Source organism: Epinephelus fuscoguttatus, linkage group LG10 (assembly GCF_011397635.1).
Source record: "Epinephelus fuscoguttatus linkage group LG10, E.fuscoguttatus.final_Chr_v1".
Lineage (NCBI taxonomy): Eukaryota > Metazoa > Chordata > Actinopteri > Perciformes > Serranidae > Epinephelus > Epinephelus fuscoguttatus.
This window is the reverse complement of record NC_064761.1, coordinates 39,223,126-39,240,668: the sequence shown is the minus strand read 5'-3', so window position 1 is coordinate 39,240,668 and position 17,543 is coordinate 39,223,126. Positions and strand designations below refer to the sequence as shown.

The window sequence follows — 17,543 nt, the reverse complement described above, 5'->3', positions numbered from 1 at the left end:
CCTGCCTAGGAGGTTCTTTTTCTGGCTGTGTGGTGCATATTTTCACTCATGACTTATATCTTGTATCAGCAGAGATGATCAGTCAATGGAGGCAGCAGCACATAAAAAAGCAGCACACTGCAACTGGCCCCTCCAAGGACAGAAACAGGAGAGGAAATACACGATTACAGGCCTGGATTTAAGATATTTTCAGGGCAAGGCCACTTTGGCCTTTGATAAATACAAATTTATTGGGGCATCACGGCCAAAATGTGGGGCACCAAGGCCAAAACCAATGGCGCAATAACGATATGTGCTAACTACATTGAATGAAGACAAAACAGTATATGTGTTGAAAAACAGTATTGAGTTCATTAAAACTGGGTGTGCATGACTGGGGATATATCTCGTTTCTTGTTGTTTTAATTCATGTCCCTTATTTTTTAAGTCTTTGAAATCTCTTTATTCTTTTGTTATCTCCTAGTTATTAAGAAATTATTATTAGAAGAAGATTCTTTATTGTCCTTTCTCAGCACATTACATACATTGAAATGAAATTTGACCTCTGCATTTGACCCATCCTACTGTATACACTGGGAGCAGTGGGCAGCCGCAGTTTAGCGTCCGGGGACCAACTCCAGTTCTTTTGCCAGTGCCAGTGGTCAGGGTCACTGACAGGAGTATTCACCTAACATAGCCTACATATCTTTAATTATATAATTATTTATATTTCTCTATGTATATTTTTACATAAATCCCCAATATTTAATTTGCCTTTAAAAAAAATCCTCTTCCTTCATTTAATTTGACAATGTTTATTGTATTGTATTATATGTATTAATTCTCTACAGGATCTTGTATGTTCTTTAATGTGTGTTCAATTTATTAAAAGAAAAAACAAAAAAACGTTTTGGTGAACCCTAAAGCAAAGTGAACCCGCTTCTTCAGAGAGGATCTTTGCCTCCCAGTTTGTTCCTGGCACAGAGCGGAGTGATCCGTCTTTCTTCTCAGAGGATCTTTGTCCCATGAGAGCAGGCAACGTGCTGTCCGTGTCCGCATTTAAAACATCTTTCGCTGGTGATTTGACAGTCACTAAAAGCACATTATGACCCTTTGTAAAAGTTTCTGTGTGGTACCTGTGTTGTACATGAGCTAACGTTAGCGGCTAAGGACTGAGAGGCTGTCCAGTATGTGTGTGTGTGTGTGTGAGTCGGTGCTGCTTGCCCGATCGGGCATGTCTGCTGGCCCGCCGGCTATTTTTACTTGCCCCGGGCATTTGGGCAACCGTTAATGTCGGACCCTGCAGTAGCATCCTTGAGCTCACAAACGTTGCAGCTCAGCCGAGGAGGACACCATTAGGCCCTGATCACACACATTGTAGCAGCTGGAGGCGGCTTTTTGTAATTGATTTTAATGAGAATGAAGCTTTTTGCTGGCGTTTTTTGTGTTGCGACACACCTCGCATTTCTGTGCTCTGAGCGCCTGGCGTTTTTGCTGGAGCGTTCTGAACTCCTCGAGTTAAAAAAAACTTCATCTCAGAGCGCAACAACAAGTTTACAGTTGGTAAACAATGGAGGAGAAACTGGTAGTAGCGGTTGCTGGATACCCAGAGCTATACGGTACGTTGATAGACCCCTGAGTCATCCTAAAATATGCCTGGAAACAGCCATCATGGAGGAGAAGCTCCTGGACCAATTGGTGGTACTCCCCATGATCCACCCTCTTTTTTAGGGTCTCATGTACCCACACAGATCCCTGTTTTCCTGTGCCTAACAAACTAATTAGTGACAGCCTCTCACCCTCAACCAGAGCTACAGCAAGTACCCTCGGCCTCAACATTTTAGGAACTAGAACAATCGCCATTTTCTTTTGTATCAGTCAAATGACCATGGCAGACAGTTCAATGTTTCTTTCTATCCATTTTATTTCTGTGGAAGATATTTCTGACATAAAACTGCTCACAGCAAGGTCTGTGGATCATCTTGAGTAACCAGGTCATGATTTCTGGAAAGAGACATTGTTGTTGAGTTTTTTAAATGTCCTTTTTGGGCACTTTGAGCACCATAAGTTGAGTGCCGTTTAGTTCCATTATACTGGAGAGAAGACTACAGATATCACCAACACTCAACAATTTAGACTGATAAATAACATTATAGGAAAGAGGAGGAATACATATTTCAGTTTGCAGTGAAAGTTCCCTTTAATATGAACATTTTGCACATATGAAAGATAAGTAAGAAATAAAGGGCTCATCAAACAGTGATAAACATTCATATGTCCTCACAACATGCATATAAACCACAAATGTCTTCACATATGTGTGTTATTACAGTCTGAGGGTCACTAGCACCAGTTTTGCCACAGCACAGCATTGCTTACTCCTCTCAGAGTTTAAAGTCCAGTATTGAGGTCCACAGGCGTCGTCTCCAGTGTCTTGTAGGGTCTTTTTGTTTGTATCACTTTGTAACATCACCTGCGTTACCTGAAGTGCTGCTTCAGCAACCTGCTGTTGAGAGATACTCAGTGGGCCAAAGGAGGGAACTCTGTCATTACAGGAAGTGCTGTGTGTGGAAACCAAGAGACCTACTGAAGAAAAGTTTGACTTGCAACAGAAATAAATTTGCAGTAGGAATGCTTTTTTAATGTCGATTTATTCTGTTTAAATCCGGTACTTCTGCACAGTTACAGATAAAGATTAGGCCTCATGATATTAGTTTATTGTATATGGACACCACAGTAGCATTAACATACATTTCTCTACAAGAACAAGATGCACTGGGTTTAGTGTTTGAAGGGAAATGCAAATTTGCAACACCGAAGGAGAGAAGAAGAGATCCACAAATACCACAAACATCTACAAAGATACATCCTCAAATACAGCCGCAAAAATACAAACTATAGAAGTGTCTACGGTGCTATACCAATGGTATGAAACATTTCTGATCTCCTAAGTGGGCGTGGTCGTCTCTCCTCTACAACAATTTTAGATCTTTTTGATCTTTTTATTATTATTTTGTTTGAGGATTTTTATTTTATTTATTTTGATTTTTTTAGTGTTATGACATCATACAGTGTGACAACAGACATTCGGTGCTTCTTTCAAAAACCTCGATAGAAGCTTTAAATGTAAAAACAAACATTTAGTTCAGCCCTTCTTTTTTGTGTTTTATTTTGAGGTGATTTCCTGAACTCTTTGTTGGCTTTGCACTCCGAGCGTTCATCATCCCAGAGACCCACCAGGCTGTTATTAACACGTTCCACCGCCAAGCAGTTCATGTTTGATCCCCTTATTTGGACGGTGTAAACAGAGACGTGACATGGGATCTTGGCATTATTAATTTGATCACGCCACGCTCTGCACGGCATTGAGTCTTTGACACAAAATTGATGGCCTTAATGCCGGGCTCAGTGTTGCAGTTTGCCACAGAACTTTGGCAGCATGCACTTCAGACCGGATGAAAAATACGACAGCATGATGCACGTAGGAATGTCACACAGCGCGGGTATGACTGCATCCTCCACTGACTAATTGTGCCTCGGAAAACACACGAGGTGGCTGCTTTAATCAAGGTTATGAAATGAATGAGTAAGTAAGTAATTGTTTCTTTTATTATTTCCAGTGGGTGATATTTACATAGTTATAAAACTGATGTATCAGTGTCTCCACTGTGAGTTGTGAGAAACTGAATAATGATCCAACAGTAGAAGATTTAATCACAACTTTGTCAACGTCACAGCAGATGTTCTCTGGGATGTGAGCAGCAGATTGCTGCTGAATAACTCTTTCAATGAGCTGGACTAGTTTGCAGCACTTACTGATTATTTTCTTTAACTTAATTACACATTAGATTATTTTTTAATAAATCCTGCATCATTCTTTTTGTACTAATTTTACTGACACATTCTTTTGGCTGATAACCTTCCCTCTGCACCCTGGTGTGTTGGGTATGGATCCTGCACCTTTGGGGACTTTAAGAGGTGTCAATAGGTGGTTTTGTTTGACCTAAGTTCCAAATCTGTGCTATTACAGGTCGTGTAAGAGGGACAGCATGTTCATAGTAAATAATAATTTACGCAGCTTGGTTTCTCTCCCACACAAATGAGCCTCACAGTCCATCGCCACATGGGAATTCCTAAAGAGCTTAAAATAAAATGTTACACAAAAAGGTTCAGAGCAGCTGGTGTACCGCACTTATCCCACCAACGTGAACATGCACACATAATAAACTGCAAAACTTAATTGGCTGTGGCTTTTAACAAATGAGAGATTAATGTGAACACAAGTGCGATATTATCTGTAACCCTTCCTGCAGTTCGGACGTGAAGCAGAAATAACAGGAACTGACTTATTAAATGATTGATGTGATGAGTTGTGAATTGGAGCGAGGAATTCTAACAAGTTGACTTGGGTCTCTGAAGTATTGAAGTTAATAACTGTGAAGTTTGGGTGGTTTGGAGATGTGAAAACTAGTTTCACAGGGAGTCACATGGTGGAACTATTTCTTATTGCCATCATTAAGTTTGCTGACGACACAGCTGTGATGAGCCTGATCATGAATAACAGTAAAAAGGTTACTAGAAGGAAGTAGACCTGACCTGCTGGTGTCAGAACGACAACCTACTCCTGAACTTCAACAAGACTGAGGAGCTGATAGTCGAGTTTAGAAAGAAGCAGGGAAGGAACTACGCCCTCCTTAATATCAACGGGTCCTTGGTGGAGAGGATGGGCAGCGTCAGTGTCCCCTAGAGCTTTGATTTGGCCCAAAAAATCAGGCCCAGTTTCTGTCTGTCTACCATGGCAGCTGTTTTGAGCCAGAGTCTGATTAAAAACCCACTTTTTACTATGATTTAAATATTTGTATATATTTATAAAGCATATATTACAAACTAAAGTCAACTAAAGTCTTTCAACTGCAGTAACAGACATTTATGACATGGGGTACGTTTGTAAAAAGTCATTCAGAGTGTCCCTGGATTGTTTATAAATTTGGGCCGTTGTTGGAACTTACTCTCAAAGCAGCAGAGCCCCAAGCACAGTAAAAGTAAAATTTAGCTGTTTGTTAATTCATATAGAAATAGAACGCTCAGACTGCCTCTAGCTCACCTGGTAGAGTGTGCACCCTGTGTTGGCTGATGCCTTTCCAGCAGCCCGGGCTCGATCTCCACCCGCAGCCCTTTGCTGCATGTAACCGACCCTCTTTCTCCCACATTTCCTCTCTACCTTAAGCTGTACTGTTAATAAAAGGAAAAATGCCCAGAAAATAGTCTTTAAAAAAAAGAAATACAACACTCATAGCACTGGCAAATTGTCTAGAACCCATCACAATTTAAGCCCAGGGAAATGTAGAGAAATTATGACCCAGCCCGAACCTTGTGGGTCTGCTTGGCCTTGATTGGGTTTAGCCATTAAATCAAAACTCGAAGGCCTGACCTGGGCACTCCATACTGACTCAGCAGTGAGAAAGACACAGACTGTTTGACCTGAGATGCTTGAGGAAATTCAGCATATCCCTTAAAATACTAGGATTCTGTGCTTCTGTACTGTCAGGAGCGTCCTGATGGGGAGCAACACTGCCTGGCAGGAACCAGCTCTGAACAGGATCACAAGACCCTGCGAAGAGTGGTTTGTTCAGCTGATCACACTATAGGCATATCTCTACCCTGCCTAATGGACAAGACTGCAAGACTGAGGCCAGGAGAATCATTAAGGGTCCCAACCACCTGCTTAACAGCCTTTTCTTCCCTTTGAGGTCCGGAAGAAGGTACCACTTACACCAGGTCACCACTGAGAGGCTCAGGAGGCGCTTCTACCCTCAGGCCACAAGAATCCTAAATGAGGTCACTGCCTAAAGGCTCATACACATGCTGCTTCTTTAACTGCCTGGAAAACCTGAGGTAGGGCGCTGGGGCTTCTCTCTGTGTCCTACTCACGGCAGGTTTCAAGAGCACAGAAGCAGGTTGCGCCTGACATTGCAAAGCAACCACAACCAGCACTGTATCTTAGCCTGCATCCCATAAATCCCGAATTCTGAGCTGATCTTCTTCCAGGTGTTGTTTTTTAGGTGTGTATTGAAATATCGTCTGTGGGGCAGGTCGTAGAGCTGTTGGTGGCTGTGCACTAAAATGATCAACGTCACCTCCATCTTATGAAAGAAAGGAAAGATATCTGCTGGCTGTCATTGGTTGTTCCTCGTCACATGACATGCAGTGCACGCTGCTTTGTTCCAGAAGTTGAACCTCATGGCACAGCTGTCTCCCCCTGAAAAATAGACACTTGGGAACATTTGTGCGCTGCAGTGGTGTTGCTTTCGCGTTTGAGCTCACCTTTCGCACATCTTCATTGACAGCAGTGGATTTGAGGGTGGAAAAAAATGTGGCAACGTGGTCCTTAAGACTTTGAAACTCAGAAATCACCACGCCCAGTCATGAAATATTTCCACCTTGTAACTCCCAATAAAGAAAACCCCACCAGCTGGGTGTAGCTACATAAGTAGCATGCAGACTTAAGGAGTATTCTCATGTAAGATAGCAACTTTGAGACACTGTTTTAACTTTATACGGCATTCAGCTGTTATAGAGGCAACAGTAAGGACTATCTTACTACTTTTAAATTCCATTTACACCAGTGTCCAAGTAGTAACTACAAATGTAGATATTTTCTGAAAGCTTCAATACATACCAATCACCACCTTGGTGACCACTGTCTCATCTGGTTGCATTGGTGTGAACGAGCAGGTTTTAAGAACGTTGCAGAACGGTGCATTGCAAGTAGTTGCATGTTTTAACACATCTCATCGTAAATCTTTGGTCTAAACTGGGCTTTAGCTGAATTATAGATTTCCATTCAGGGTGTAAATTGTTCTCATTGTCGGCAACTTTGACGATTGTCTTGAGGTGACCAAAGCTGTGAATGCCTGCGAGTCAAAACCACTAAACCATAACCACATGTTAATCTTTTATGCTGTGATATATGTGGTTGCATTGATCATAACCACTCTCACAGATGGCTCATTATATGCAGATATGGCAGGTATAATACTTTGACACACATAATGCTTTTAGAATAATGACTGAGTATTATTTTGGCTCAGACTATCTCCATGCAGGCCTGCAGGCGCTGGCACCAGCGTGCAGACTTACATAAGTAAAGACTTAGATGTACAATTATAGCCTACAGTTTTCAAGTGATGTAGGTTAGTTGAAATGAACTGTGGCTACTGATCATGTTTGATTTCCTCTGTTGATGCACAACATTTAGACATATAACAGGTTATTGAATTTAAACCCTGCAGCAGCGCATCATCTCCCTTCACTCAGGCTACCTTGTGTGTGCACAGCACAGTGATGCTCATAGAGTTGACCCTGCTGTGAGTCATCTTACATTTCTCCGTGCTGGGAGGAGGGCTCACTGTTCACTGTGATCCATGTTGGAGCGGCGCGATGCTGCCTTTGGCTTTCTGAGGGGGGGAAACTGGAGCACAGCTCTGAGCCATAGGCAGAAATACCAGGCCTAACTAGGACATGTCGAGAAACGGGGCTAGTGGTGGGGCGTCTCTCGCACAGAACTTCATAGAGGGATGATGAGAAGTGTCTCAGCAAAACAGTGACTCAGTGGTGATTAGTTCTGGATTTCTTTGTTTGCTTCATGTACTGTTGATTATTTCATGTCACTCATGCCTCTAAACAAGTGACAGAGATTGTTTGCGCAGGATTTTTTTTTAGAAGCTCAACAGTTTTCCAGGTGCACAGTCCTAATTGCACAGCAGTTCAGCAGTGAATCATTCAGCTAGTGGGACCCAGTGATTTATGTTTGTGACCCCTTAAGATAAAGCTCCATCTACATGTGACCCTTCTCATGAGGTGCATATCTATAGCTCCTATTCCACTGCATGAAAAAACCCGCTAACATCTGGCTTTCGTATGTAATGGGAATGGTTACAATGTTCACTCGCACCCGGGTCAAATGACCCTGCAGTAGTCACGGGTAATTACCAGCTCCGTTTTTGATTCGGCATTCATGAAAACACACCACCCTGGGAAAACTCTCTAATTTTAGCCCCTTTCCTGGCGAGATGCAACGATGTGCCATCACAAGATACCGTCCGTCTCTGCCCGAGCAGCGCTCAAACATCGATCCAAATTAGTCTGCACCGAGTTGGGAAGAGACTGAATATGTAAGAGATATAGAAGTAACCACTGTAAAGTTTTCATTGGCCCTCATGCTGCTTTCTACTGTTTACTAACCTGTTTCCCGGCCTGTCTGTGAGGTCAAAGGTGGCACAACAAAAACACAGGAAGGCATACTCTTCTCCTGCAGAGCCATGTACGCCTCTGTAGTGTACTTTAGTACTAGTACTCTAGTGGAAAGGGGAATCTGCTATTTTTAGCAGGTTACGTACACTTGCTTAAATGTGATGGGATTTGTCCATTAGGCAAGGGCTGCAGCTAATGATTATTTTCATCACTGATTCATCATTGTCTTGAATAATCAGTCCATAAATCATCAGAAAACCAACAGTCAAAAACCCAAAGAGATTCAGTTTAGGTTTGGGTCTAATGTTAACTCCAAGGAAAGCAGTAAATCGTCTCATTTGGATCCTGTAACCATCAAATGTTTGTATTTCTGCTTGAAAAATTACTTACAAGGAATACTTCAACAACAAAATTAGAATTTGTAGATTAGTTACTCATCCTGTGTTGCATTAAATTTGTGAAGAAAACGTTTTTTCTGGCATGCTTCCACAGTGAACGAAGAATCCCAAAACAGAAAATTTGGGAAGAGTTGAAGTAATAGAGCAACGCTTTAACTGCAGAGAAACTTTGAAACATAAAATAAAAACATCTGTTTACAGATTCTCACATAACTCCAGTCATATGCTCAGTTCTTCCCAAACGCATGCATTTTTACTAAATCTTTACAATTTAAAAACACTTCTGCAAACAAGTAGTGCGCTGTAGCAAATGTGTGTGTTTGAACTTTGCCCCTGCATTTCATTGAGCAGCATTTGAAAACACACATGCTTGCCAAGGACACTGAGACACTGAGCAGCTTTCATAGGAAACAACAAAGCTCCGCCTCCAACACTGTATCTAGTTGTCTTCATACATCCATGATCCTGATCGCTCTGTTGGGAATCACTGATTTACATGATACAGACACAGGTCTCAGTTTAAGAGCAGAGCCCTCTGTCATGAATACTGATACGACTGCAAAGTGGTATTTAAATTTTATGTTATATATTTACAGGTTTGGATTCAAACATTTAGTTTGTGTTGAAATGATGAAACCATTTATATATTTTCAGTTGAAGCCCACACAGCTGAATGTAAAGCTGTGTTACCACTGAATGTGTCAGTGGTAAAAGCAGCAGCATTAATACTGTTTTGTCTCTGCTGCTGTGTCACGATGTATCGACAGCAGCCATAAACAGCAGGATTGATTTTTCACGAGCTGCTCTGTGTGTTTTTATTGCAGGACACCAATGAAATCGTGGCCATTAAAAAATTCAAGGACAGTGAAGGTAAGTAGACGACAAGTCCTCGTCAGGGAACACTTGTTACACTCGTGTTTTGTTTTTGTCATTTCAAACAATTCATATTTATTTCTGTGGGGATGCATCCCATCCTCATCACTACTTGTAAGTTTAATATTTCCCTTCTGTCTCACCTCCATGCAGAAAATGAGGAGGTTAAAGAAACGACACTACGGGAGCTTAAGATGCTCCGAACCCTCAAGCAGGAGAATATTGTTGAGTTGAAAGAGGCCTTCCGCAGAAGAGGGAAGCTCTATCTCGTCTTTGAGTATGTGGAGAAGGTGAGCCTCTTCTACAGGCCTTTGCTGTATGATTATTTTAATGTTACTGTGTGGTGGTCATCGTGATTTTTTTGGTCGTGTTTTCTTTGTCTTTCAGAACATGCTCGAGCTGCTCGAGGAGTTACCAAACGGTGTGCCGACGGACAAAGCGCGCAGCTACATCTACCAGTTAATCAGAGCAATTCACTGGTGCCATAAGCATGACATTGTCCACCGAGGTAAAATCTCTGTTTTCCGAACACGTAATAAAAACACTGAGAGTGAGACGGTGTTAGTGAGGCAGAGGAGACACATTCGAGGCTCATGCAGGCCCACTGCACCATCACTGAGCACCATCTGTGCAGAGATTCTAAGAAACAACAACATTTTCAGTGTGAATAGTATAAATGTGATTATTCTCTCATGGAGCAGTGGCCTGATGGGTTTTCTGATGTGTCTGTAACTCGACCACTCTATTGTTCATACGATGTGAGCTTTTGGGCGAATCAGTGGCAGCAGAGCAGGAAACCAGATGGCCCATGTGAGCTTTTGGCACGCTGACTGCAACAGAGCAGGCGTCCAAATGGCCTGTGGTATACCCGGGCACACATATGACAGAGTTATCCGGGATTTGATGTATAAGTTATGGTTTGTCTGCAATCTGTGAATTTTCACTGACAGAATTTGATTTTCAGGATTCTTTGGCGTCGTTCACACTGCGAGCCTCAGTGCTGAATTCTGATTTATTGCTCAGATCTGATTTTTTTGTTTGTTTGTTTACATTATTTTTCACAGTAAATGTGGCCAATATCAGATTCCAGTGTGAAGTAGTCACTGTCCTGAACTGACAGCTGAAATACATGGCGTACATATGCAGCGCGTTGTGTAGGCTGAGCAGAGTGTTTATTGTTTGTTATTGTTTGTTTTTTTACCTGCTACACAGACTCTGTCTTTACTGTGTGCATATTGAGTTTTGCCAAGTGATAATGCATTTGGTTATGCAGGGTTTTGAAGTGTAGACTTTATTAACTGAGACTGAATTGATTAATTGGATTGTTTGAACAACAGGATGCATTAATTTGATTGAGTCATTTTAATGTGAAATGTAAAAACACATACAAGTTTGCTCTGATGTGTCGTGTTGCCTCTGGTGCAATGAAATATTCGTTTAAATCATTTTAAAACCGATTGTACAGTTATATGACGTATTCACCTGTTGGAGGGCCGTGGTCAGTGTAGCAGCTTCACTTTGATTATAATGGACACACCCTGCTGCGGCAGACGTGTCTCATCACGTCCATGCCCCGTGCATTTTGGCTGTTTCCCACATGTGCAAAAGAACAACAAATAAATCACGCAGCACACTGTTGAAGGGAAGTCGGCTTGGAGGTGACTGAAGTCAGCATTTATGGTTTCATTTATAAAGATGTGCAGCAGAAGCCAGCGACTTTGTAAGCATATGATAACGAGAATGAGGAGAAAGAGAGACAAATTTTGAATTATTATTATTATTATTATTATTATTATTATTTTGTGGAGCATTGGCTGCTACTTCTGCACAGAGGTACGTGTGCATGTGGAGTCAGAGCCAGAGCAGAATTATGACATATGTTGATCCAGAGTGACACAAAAGTTGCATGAATTCTAATATGTCTGCAAAAACTCAGACCTGTATCTGAATATAAGTGTTCATGTGAAAGGCCTTATTAGGATTCCAGCCCACCCAGATTGAGTCCAGATTAATTTAGAAAGTCCAGAGAGCAAAAACAAAACCACATGATCTTTGCAAATCTGATTCAAACCACATTTGGAAGTGATTTGAATTATGACTCCGATTAGATTTCTACAGATGCGTCTCTGTTCGCATGCGCTGGTCGCTCATTGAGTTCACAGTGTCTTTTGCGTAACAGGACCGTGTTGCTGAAGCGGAGCTTTTCCTGCTGAGCTAAATGCACAAGTTTGTCTCACCATCAAGCCTTAAACAGGACTGATGAGACAAATGTGACACACAGGACATGATAGAAGTTAAATCTGGGGTCAGCAGTATCCTAATGACACAGTGTTGGTAATGTTAAATATCTCTGGAACGCTACATATAATAAATGTTCTTATTTTTGCCCAGAAGCTAAGGTTAGCTGTCATGCCCTTCATTTGAGCGCTTTGGTGCGATCGTATCCCTTTCAGATGCTTCGTAATCCAGCCTTGAACAGCTGTGTCTTTTAAAGATAAGATAAATCCAACATTGTATGTATTCTGTGATTATTTATCTATTGTTGTTGTTGTTTGCTTCCATTTCTAATTCTTAGGCGTTGGAAAGCTGCTTCACCAGCAGAGTGACAGAGTTACTGACGCCATGTCGTTACCACAGCATCCCATGCAGATAGGTTGTTGCTGTCTGGACACACAAATCAGATCAGATCACTTGCGAATAACAATGCGGACAGTCTGTCTTAAAGATCTGATTTGAGAAACAAATATGATTTGCCTGCAGTTTGAACAAAAAGTCAAAGTGATGTGAATTGTGCCGTTCCCACTGCTTTGAAAAAAAAAAACAGATCTAAGAAGAAAAAAAAACATCTGCTTTGGGCCCTTCTGCTTGCCGTCTGAACATCATCTTTTTTTTTGCTGCTTTTAGCAAAGATACCTTAAATGTAAGAGAGTTTAATCCCAACATGTGGTGTCAGGAATGATGGTAGTGATGATGTAATGACGATGCCCCTCTGCAGCTTATGTGTTGCCTCACTCCCCATCTGTGTTTCTCCTCCTCAGACATAAAGCCAGAAAACCTTCTCATCAGCTCCGATGACGTCCTCAAGCTTTGTGACTTCGGTGAGCACCTCTATCAAACGCTCGCACTGTAAGAGCTGCAAGAAAGGTGGCCGAGCAGTCGGAGCTGTGATGTAAAAGGAGTATTTTCAACAGAGACTATATTTGGCTGGAGCCAGTGCTTGAGGAGGGCAGCAGGCAGGCTTCATCCAGTTCTCTAAAGCTTTGTGTGCAGCCCTCGCTCCTGGTTCCTCAGGCTGCAGGGGAGGCTGCATTCTTCCCTCGTCTCAGTTAATGAAACGTGTTGGAAAACAAGAGGCTAATCGTGCGTTGATTCAATCTGGTAGCGCCACAACAAAACAGGGGGAAACGGAAAACATGGCATAGCCAACATGGTGTAGGCAATCTGGAGTGAGAGACTGAAGACCTGCTGTTTGCTCTGTGTCAGCCAAAGGCATTGAGAGAACAAACAGAGGCCAAACAGACTCGACTGTGAACGTTTACATCTCACTGCACAGTTATTCTCACTGTAGGTTGTTCTGTACAAAATGAATGTGTCAGTCAGTACGTTTACATGGACAGTTTAATTCCACTTTTAATCGGAATGAAAGGCCATTCCGATTAAAAGTGGTCATGTAAACGGTCATTCTGATTGAAAATTAAATCCGATTAAAGGGGGTGGTTTATTCCGTTTGTCATTCCGAATGAAAGAATTTTGTGTGCATGTATACACTCATTCCTCTTTAAGTTCATTCCGGTATTTCTGCGCATGCTCATTTCCTTGCCCTTCTGGTGCCATGACGTATATAGCGCGCATAACAACGGGCTGCATAGCAACAGGCTGAGATAGAGCAGTCGGACTTGTTGCACTCACCGGTTTCCATTCGCCATAGCACGGTCTTCTACCTCTCTTCTCCTCCTCAACAGACGAAGCATTAGCAGAACAAAGTTGTTGTCGTACTGCTGCTTCAAAGCAAAACAAGTCCGAAAAAGGCACTAATAACGGCGTCGTCAAGCATCTTGTTATCCGGAGCGAGGACCACAGTGTTTTCTTCCGGTAAACGTAAACACGTAACATCCGCCCCGTCCCCTATCCAATCAGAAACCTTCCCTGCCCCAAACCTTGCGCAGACCCAAATAAAGGCGATTAAACTGATCTCCCATGTAAACCCTCATTCGGAATGGATATTTCCCATGTAAAAGACTTTAATTCCGAATAATTTCATTCAGATTTATTTCATTTTGAATGAGAAGCTATCATGTAACCGTAGCCAGTGTCGGGCTTTCATGATATCAGATTTTCACTTAATGATTATTATTGACAGAAAAGATCAAGATAACAATATTATTGCAATACTGGAAAAAATTACTGTGAGTCAAACTAATCTTTAACTTTATTTATTTTTGTATGCTTGTTTCTGGCACATAAATAACACTCAAAATACGAGTGTAGGGAGGTGGAGGAGAGACTGTAACCATAACTTTAAGTGTACAAAAGAGCAGTTACAGTTAATGGACAGTGAAAAGGCTTTGCAGGTGGGAGATAAAGCCAGAACAGAAAGAAATGGAAATGATTTAGGCGCTGGATTCTGTACACGATATTATCAGGTGTATTATTAACACGCTATCAATATTTCATTTTTAAATATCGTCATCTATACTGGTATATCACGACACCTGTACATCAGTGAATTACAGTTTCTCTTTCTATTCCATTGGCACCTTTAAAGGAAGAGTTTGACATTTTGTGAAGTATGCTTATTTGCTTAAGAGATGGATAAGAAGATTGATACCACTCTCATATCTGTTAGCTTACAGTTAGCTTAGCATAGAGACAGAAAGCAATGAGAAACAGCCTGTCTCTGTCCAAAGTAAAAAAGAAATACGCCTACCAGCACCTCTGAGGCTTGGAAAAATTAACTCAAGTTAAAAGTAGCTTAAAGCCCACTTCAGACCGAAGATTTGCAACAAGACAAAACTGTTGTAGAACGTTGCAGGGAAAAGTTGCAGCTGATGGTGTCACCTGCAACTCAGCTGGTCTGATCACCGATGGCTGGTTTTAGAATGTAAAGCTCATCACCTGTTTCTACAGCTAATTGGCTTGTAGTGAAGTCCGATGGTCGAGTGTTTTGCTTATTCGCTTTCTGATAAAGTTTGATACTACTCTAATATTTTACCGTTGAGCATAAGCCATTAGCTGCTTTGCTTAGCTTAGCTTAGCTTAGCTTAGCTTAGGTTAGCTTTGGGCAAAGACTGGAAACAGGGGGAAATGGCTAGTGTGGCTCTATTCAGAGGTCACAAGTCTATCATGTTGTCAAATTCCATCACTCTTCAGGCAATCAAATACCAACACTTTCTTGTGCCTTCAGCGTGTCATACTGACGCCAAGAGCACCCTTTGGCTCTATGATTATGATACCGTTTAACACCTGTATGTGATGCAGAGCAGTTCCCTAGCTGAAAGTTGTCATAACACATGGTAAAAGTTGTCAAACAGTCGCAGTAAGATTTAGGCGACAAAACTCCTGTTTTGGGTTAAATTTGGCGAAATCTGAGAGCCTCCCGTTAGAGGTGTTCTGGGGATGTCCAACTGGTAGGAGGCCCCGAGGCAGAACCAGAACACACCGGAGGGATTATATATCTCATCTGGCCTGGGAACGCCTCAGGGTCCCACAGGAGGAGCTGGAAAGTGTTGCTGGGGAGAGGGACGTCTGGGGTGCTTTGCTCAGCCTGCTGCCCCCGTGACCCGGCCTCGGATAAGCGGATAAAAATGGATGGATGGACATCAGGTGACAGATGGACGTCATTTACAAAACGTTATTCTATAACAGCTCTGACTTTTAGTTTCACATGATCACAAACAGTGGCGTCCTGGGTGAAAATCTGTTTGTTGGACCCATCTACCCCCCTCCCCACCCTACACTGACTCTTTCACTTTCTGCACTACATCAGTTGATCCGAGTGTCAAATATTGCTGCGGATAAGTTTAAATCGGAGTTCGCTGAAAGTCCGGTGTGTCTCACTGAGACAGCAAAAGGTGGAGTTGGTATCACACGCCAAGGGCCGTGTCAAAGCATTGGTACTTGACGACCTGGGAACAAGAACAGGCTGAATAAGCATATCTCCTCAAATACTGAACTACTTCTCTCAAACTGATGGTTACAGTTTTCTGTATTTGTGAGAAATGTGAGGATGATAAAATTTAATTCAGATTTTTGCCCATAATTTAATAGTTAAAATCTTTACGTGTGTGTGTTAAACAATATTCAGCGTTACTATGAATCTTTTGCCAGGTTAATGTGTCACAGGAGGGCTCGTCATCACTCCTATATCAGTGCAGCTCTCCCCTAACTCAGCTCCTTTACACCTTACACCTCTGAATCATAATGAGCGTCCAGAGAGGAGCCCAGCTGAAATCATTTTTAGGCGTCTCAGCATGTGGAGCACATCATAAAGCTCCTCATTATGCTATATTGCTTCCTCTGTCTTCTCTTGCCAGGTTTTGCACGTAATCTCTCTGAGGGGACCGATGCCAATTACACCGAGTATGTGGCCACTAGATGGTACCGCTCTCCTGAGCTGCTGCTCGGGTATGTCCCCTCATTTTTCAGTTTTGTCCCAGTAGTTCAGTCACTACACTGACATATGCTTTTAATAACTGTTCTTATGCCTGGCCTTCATCCAACAACCTCTGAAATCTGTGGTCCCAGGGCTCCTTACGGGAAGGCAGTGGACATGTGGTCAGTGGGCTGCATCTTAGGAGAGCTGAGCGACGGGCAGCCTCTGTTCCCGGGAGAGAGCGAGATCGACCAGCTTTTTACCATCCAGAAAGTGTTGGGACCCCTGCCACCGGAACAGATGAAGCTCTTCTATAACAATCCTCGCTTCCACGGGCTGCGGGTAATGCCAGGCAGCTCTTCACACTCTTTACCCCAGTCCTCACTACGGTTCACTCTGCTGACCCCTCCCCTCCTCGCTGCTCTTATTACGACTCCTCTCCTTTTCTTCCATCGCTCTCGACTTGATCTCCTCTCTCTGTCTCTATCTACCTCCTCCTCTTTTTCTTCTTCCCTTATTTATTTTCTCTCCCTGCTATGTCTCTGCACTCTCTGCTTGTTTTTTTTTTTCCTCTCCTGGCTGAGTTTGCTGTGCCGTGACTGATTGGATCACAATGACTCATCGTGTATCATGTATCCTGTACGCTCTGTGAAGGGGGGCTGTGATAAGTCTTCAGTGGCAGGCTGCTGGTACGACAGACCTGGGTCGTCCTTCCCCTTCCCAACCTGCCCACGCCTCCGGATGTAATTATTAGTTTGCAGACTGCCCCTCTGTGAATACCTGACAGTGAATACCCACTAATGAGAACCCTGTGTGATAATGCTGCTTTTTTATTTTAAATTTTGGACTCTTGTGTGTATAAAAATTTGGTTAAAGGAAAATTTGGTGAGCCTAAATTCCAGCTCATAAATACAAGTTGTTTTTCTACAATAAAATGCTCTCCTCAGTAAGACAGGCACATGTTGGACAGGGATGTTCGTTGACTAAACAGCCAGCACCTGCTATTGTTAGTACTCGCTCGAGGAAAAAATAAAATCTCTGTTCTCCTCAATGTTTCTGTGCCTGCTGAGAGCCAGCAAACTTCACTCATCAGTGGACACTCATGTTTAAACCCCCTGAAACAGTCAAGTTATCTTCACCATGGCAGAGGATACCAAGAGAAAAGCAGGCTGAAGGAACCATACACACGGTTTTTACTGAAATATTAATGCATCAGACCAGCAAGAAACCACACAACACTTGTGAGCGAACACAGGACGTTTGATCGCCGTTTTATCACGTTAGCCACCTACGGTGTGCTTTCTGTAACACTCAGAAATGTGTGATGTAAAAAGAACATCTTCTGGATGTTTTTTGGCAAACAGCAGATTCACAATAGTCAGGAGAGAAATTCTATCAAAACGAAAGGTTGACGGAGGACTATTGAACGTGGAAGAAAGCACATGCAG

General features: G+C 42.4%; 1 protein-coding gene across 4 annotated transcripts in view; it reads left to right on the top strand.

Moving 5' to 3' along the window:
• The window catches only part of LOC125896189 (cyclin-dependent kinase-like 5), a 76,551-nt gene that overhangs the window by 35,437 nt on the left and 23,571 nt on the right, over positions 1-17,543 (top strand). For all 4 annotated transcript variants that reach the window (XM_049588570.1, XM_049588572.1, XM_049588568.1 and 1 more), the window contains 6 exons: positions 9,455-9,500; positions 9,657-9,793; positions 9,891-10,011; positions 12,542-12,601; positions 16,037-16,127; positions 16,248-16,437. In XM_049588570.1, coding sequence (XP_049444527.1) covers positions 9,455-9,500; positions 9,657-9,793; positions 9,891-10,011; positions 12,542-12,601; positions 16,037-16,127; positions 16,248-16,437 — 645 coding nt within the window. The remainder of the gene's footprint in view (positions 1-9,454; positions 9,501-9,656; positions 9,794-9,890; positions 10,012-12,541; positions 12,602-16,036; positions 16,128-16,247; positions 16,438-17,543) is intronic.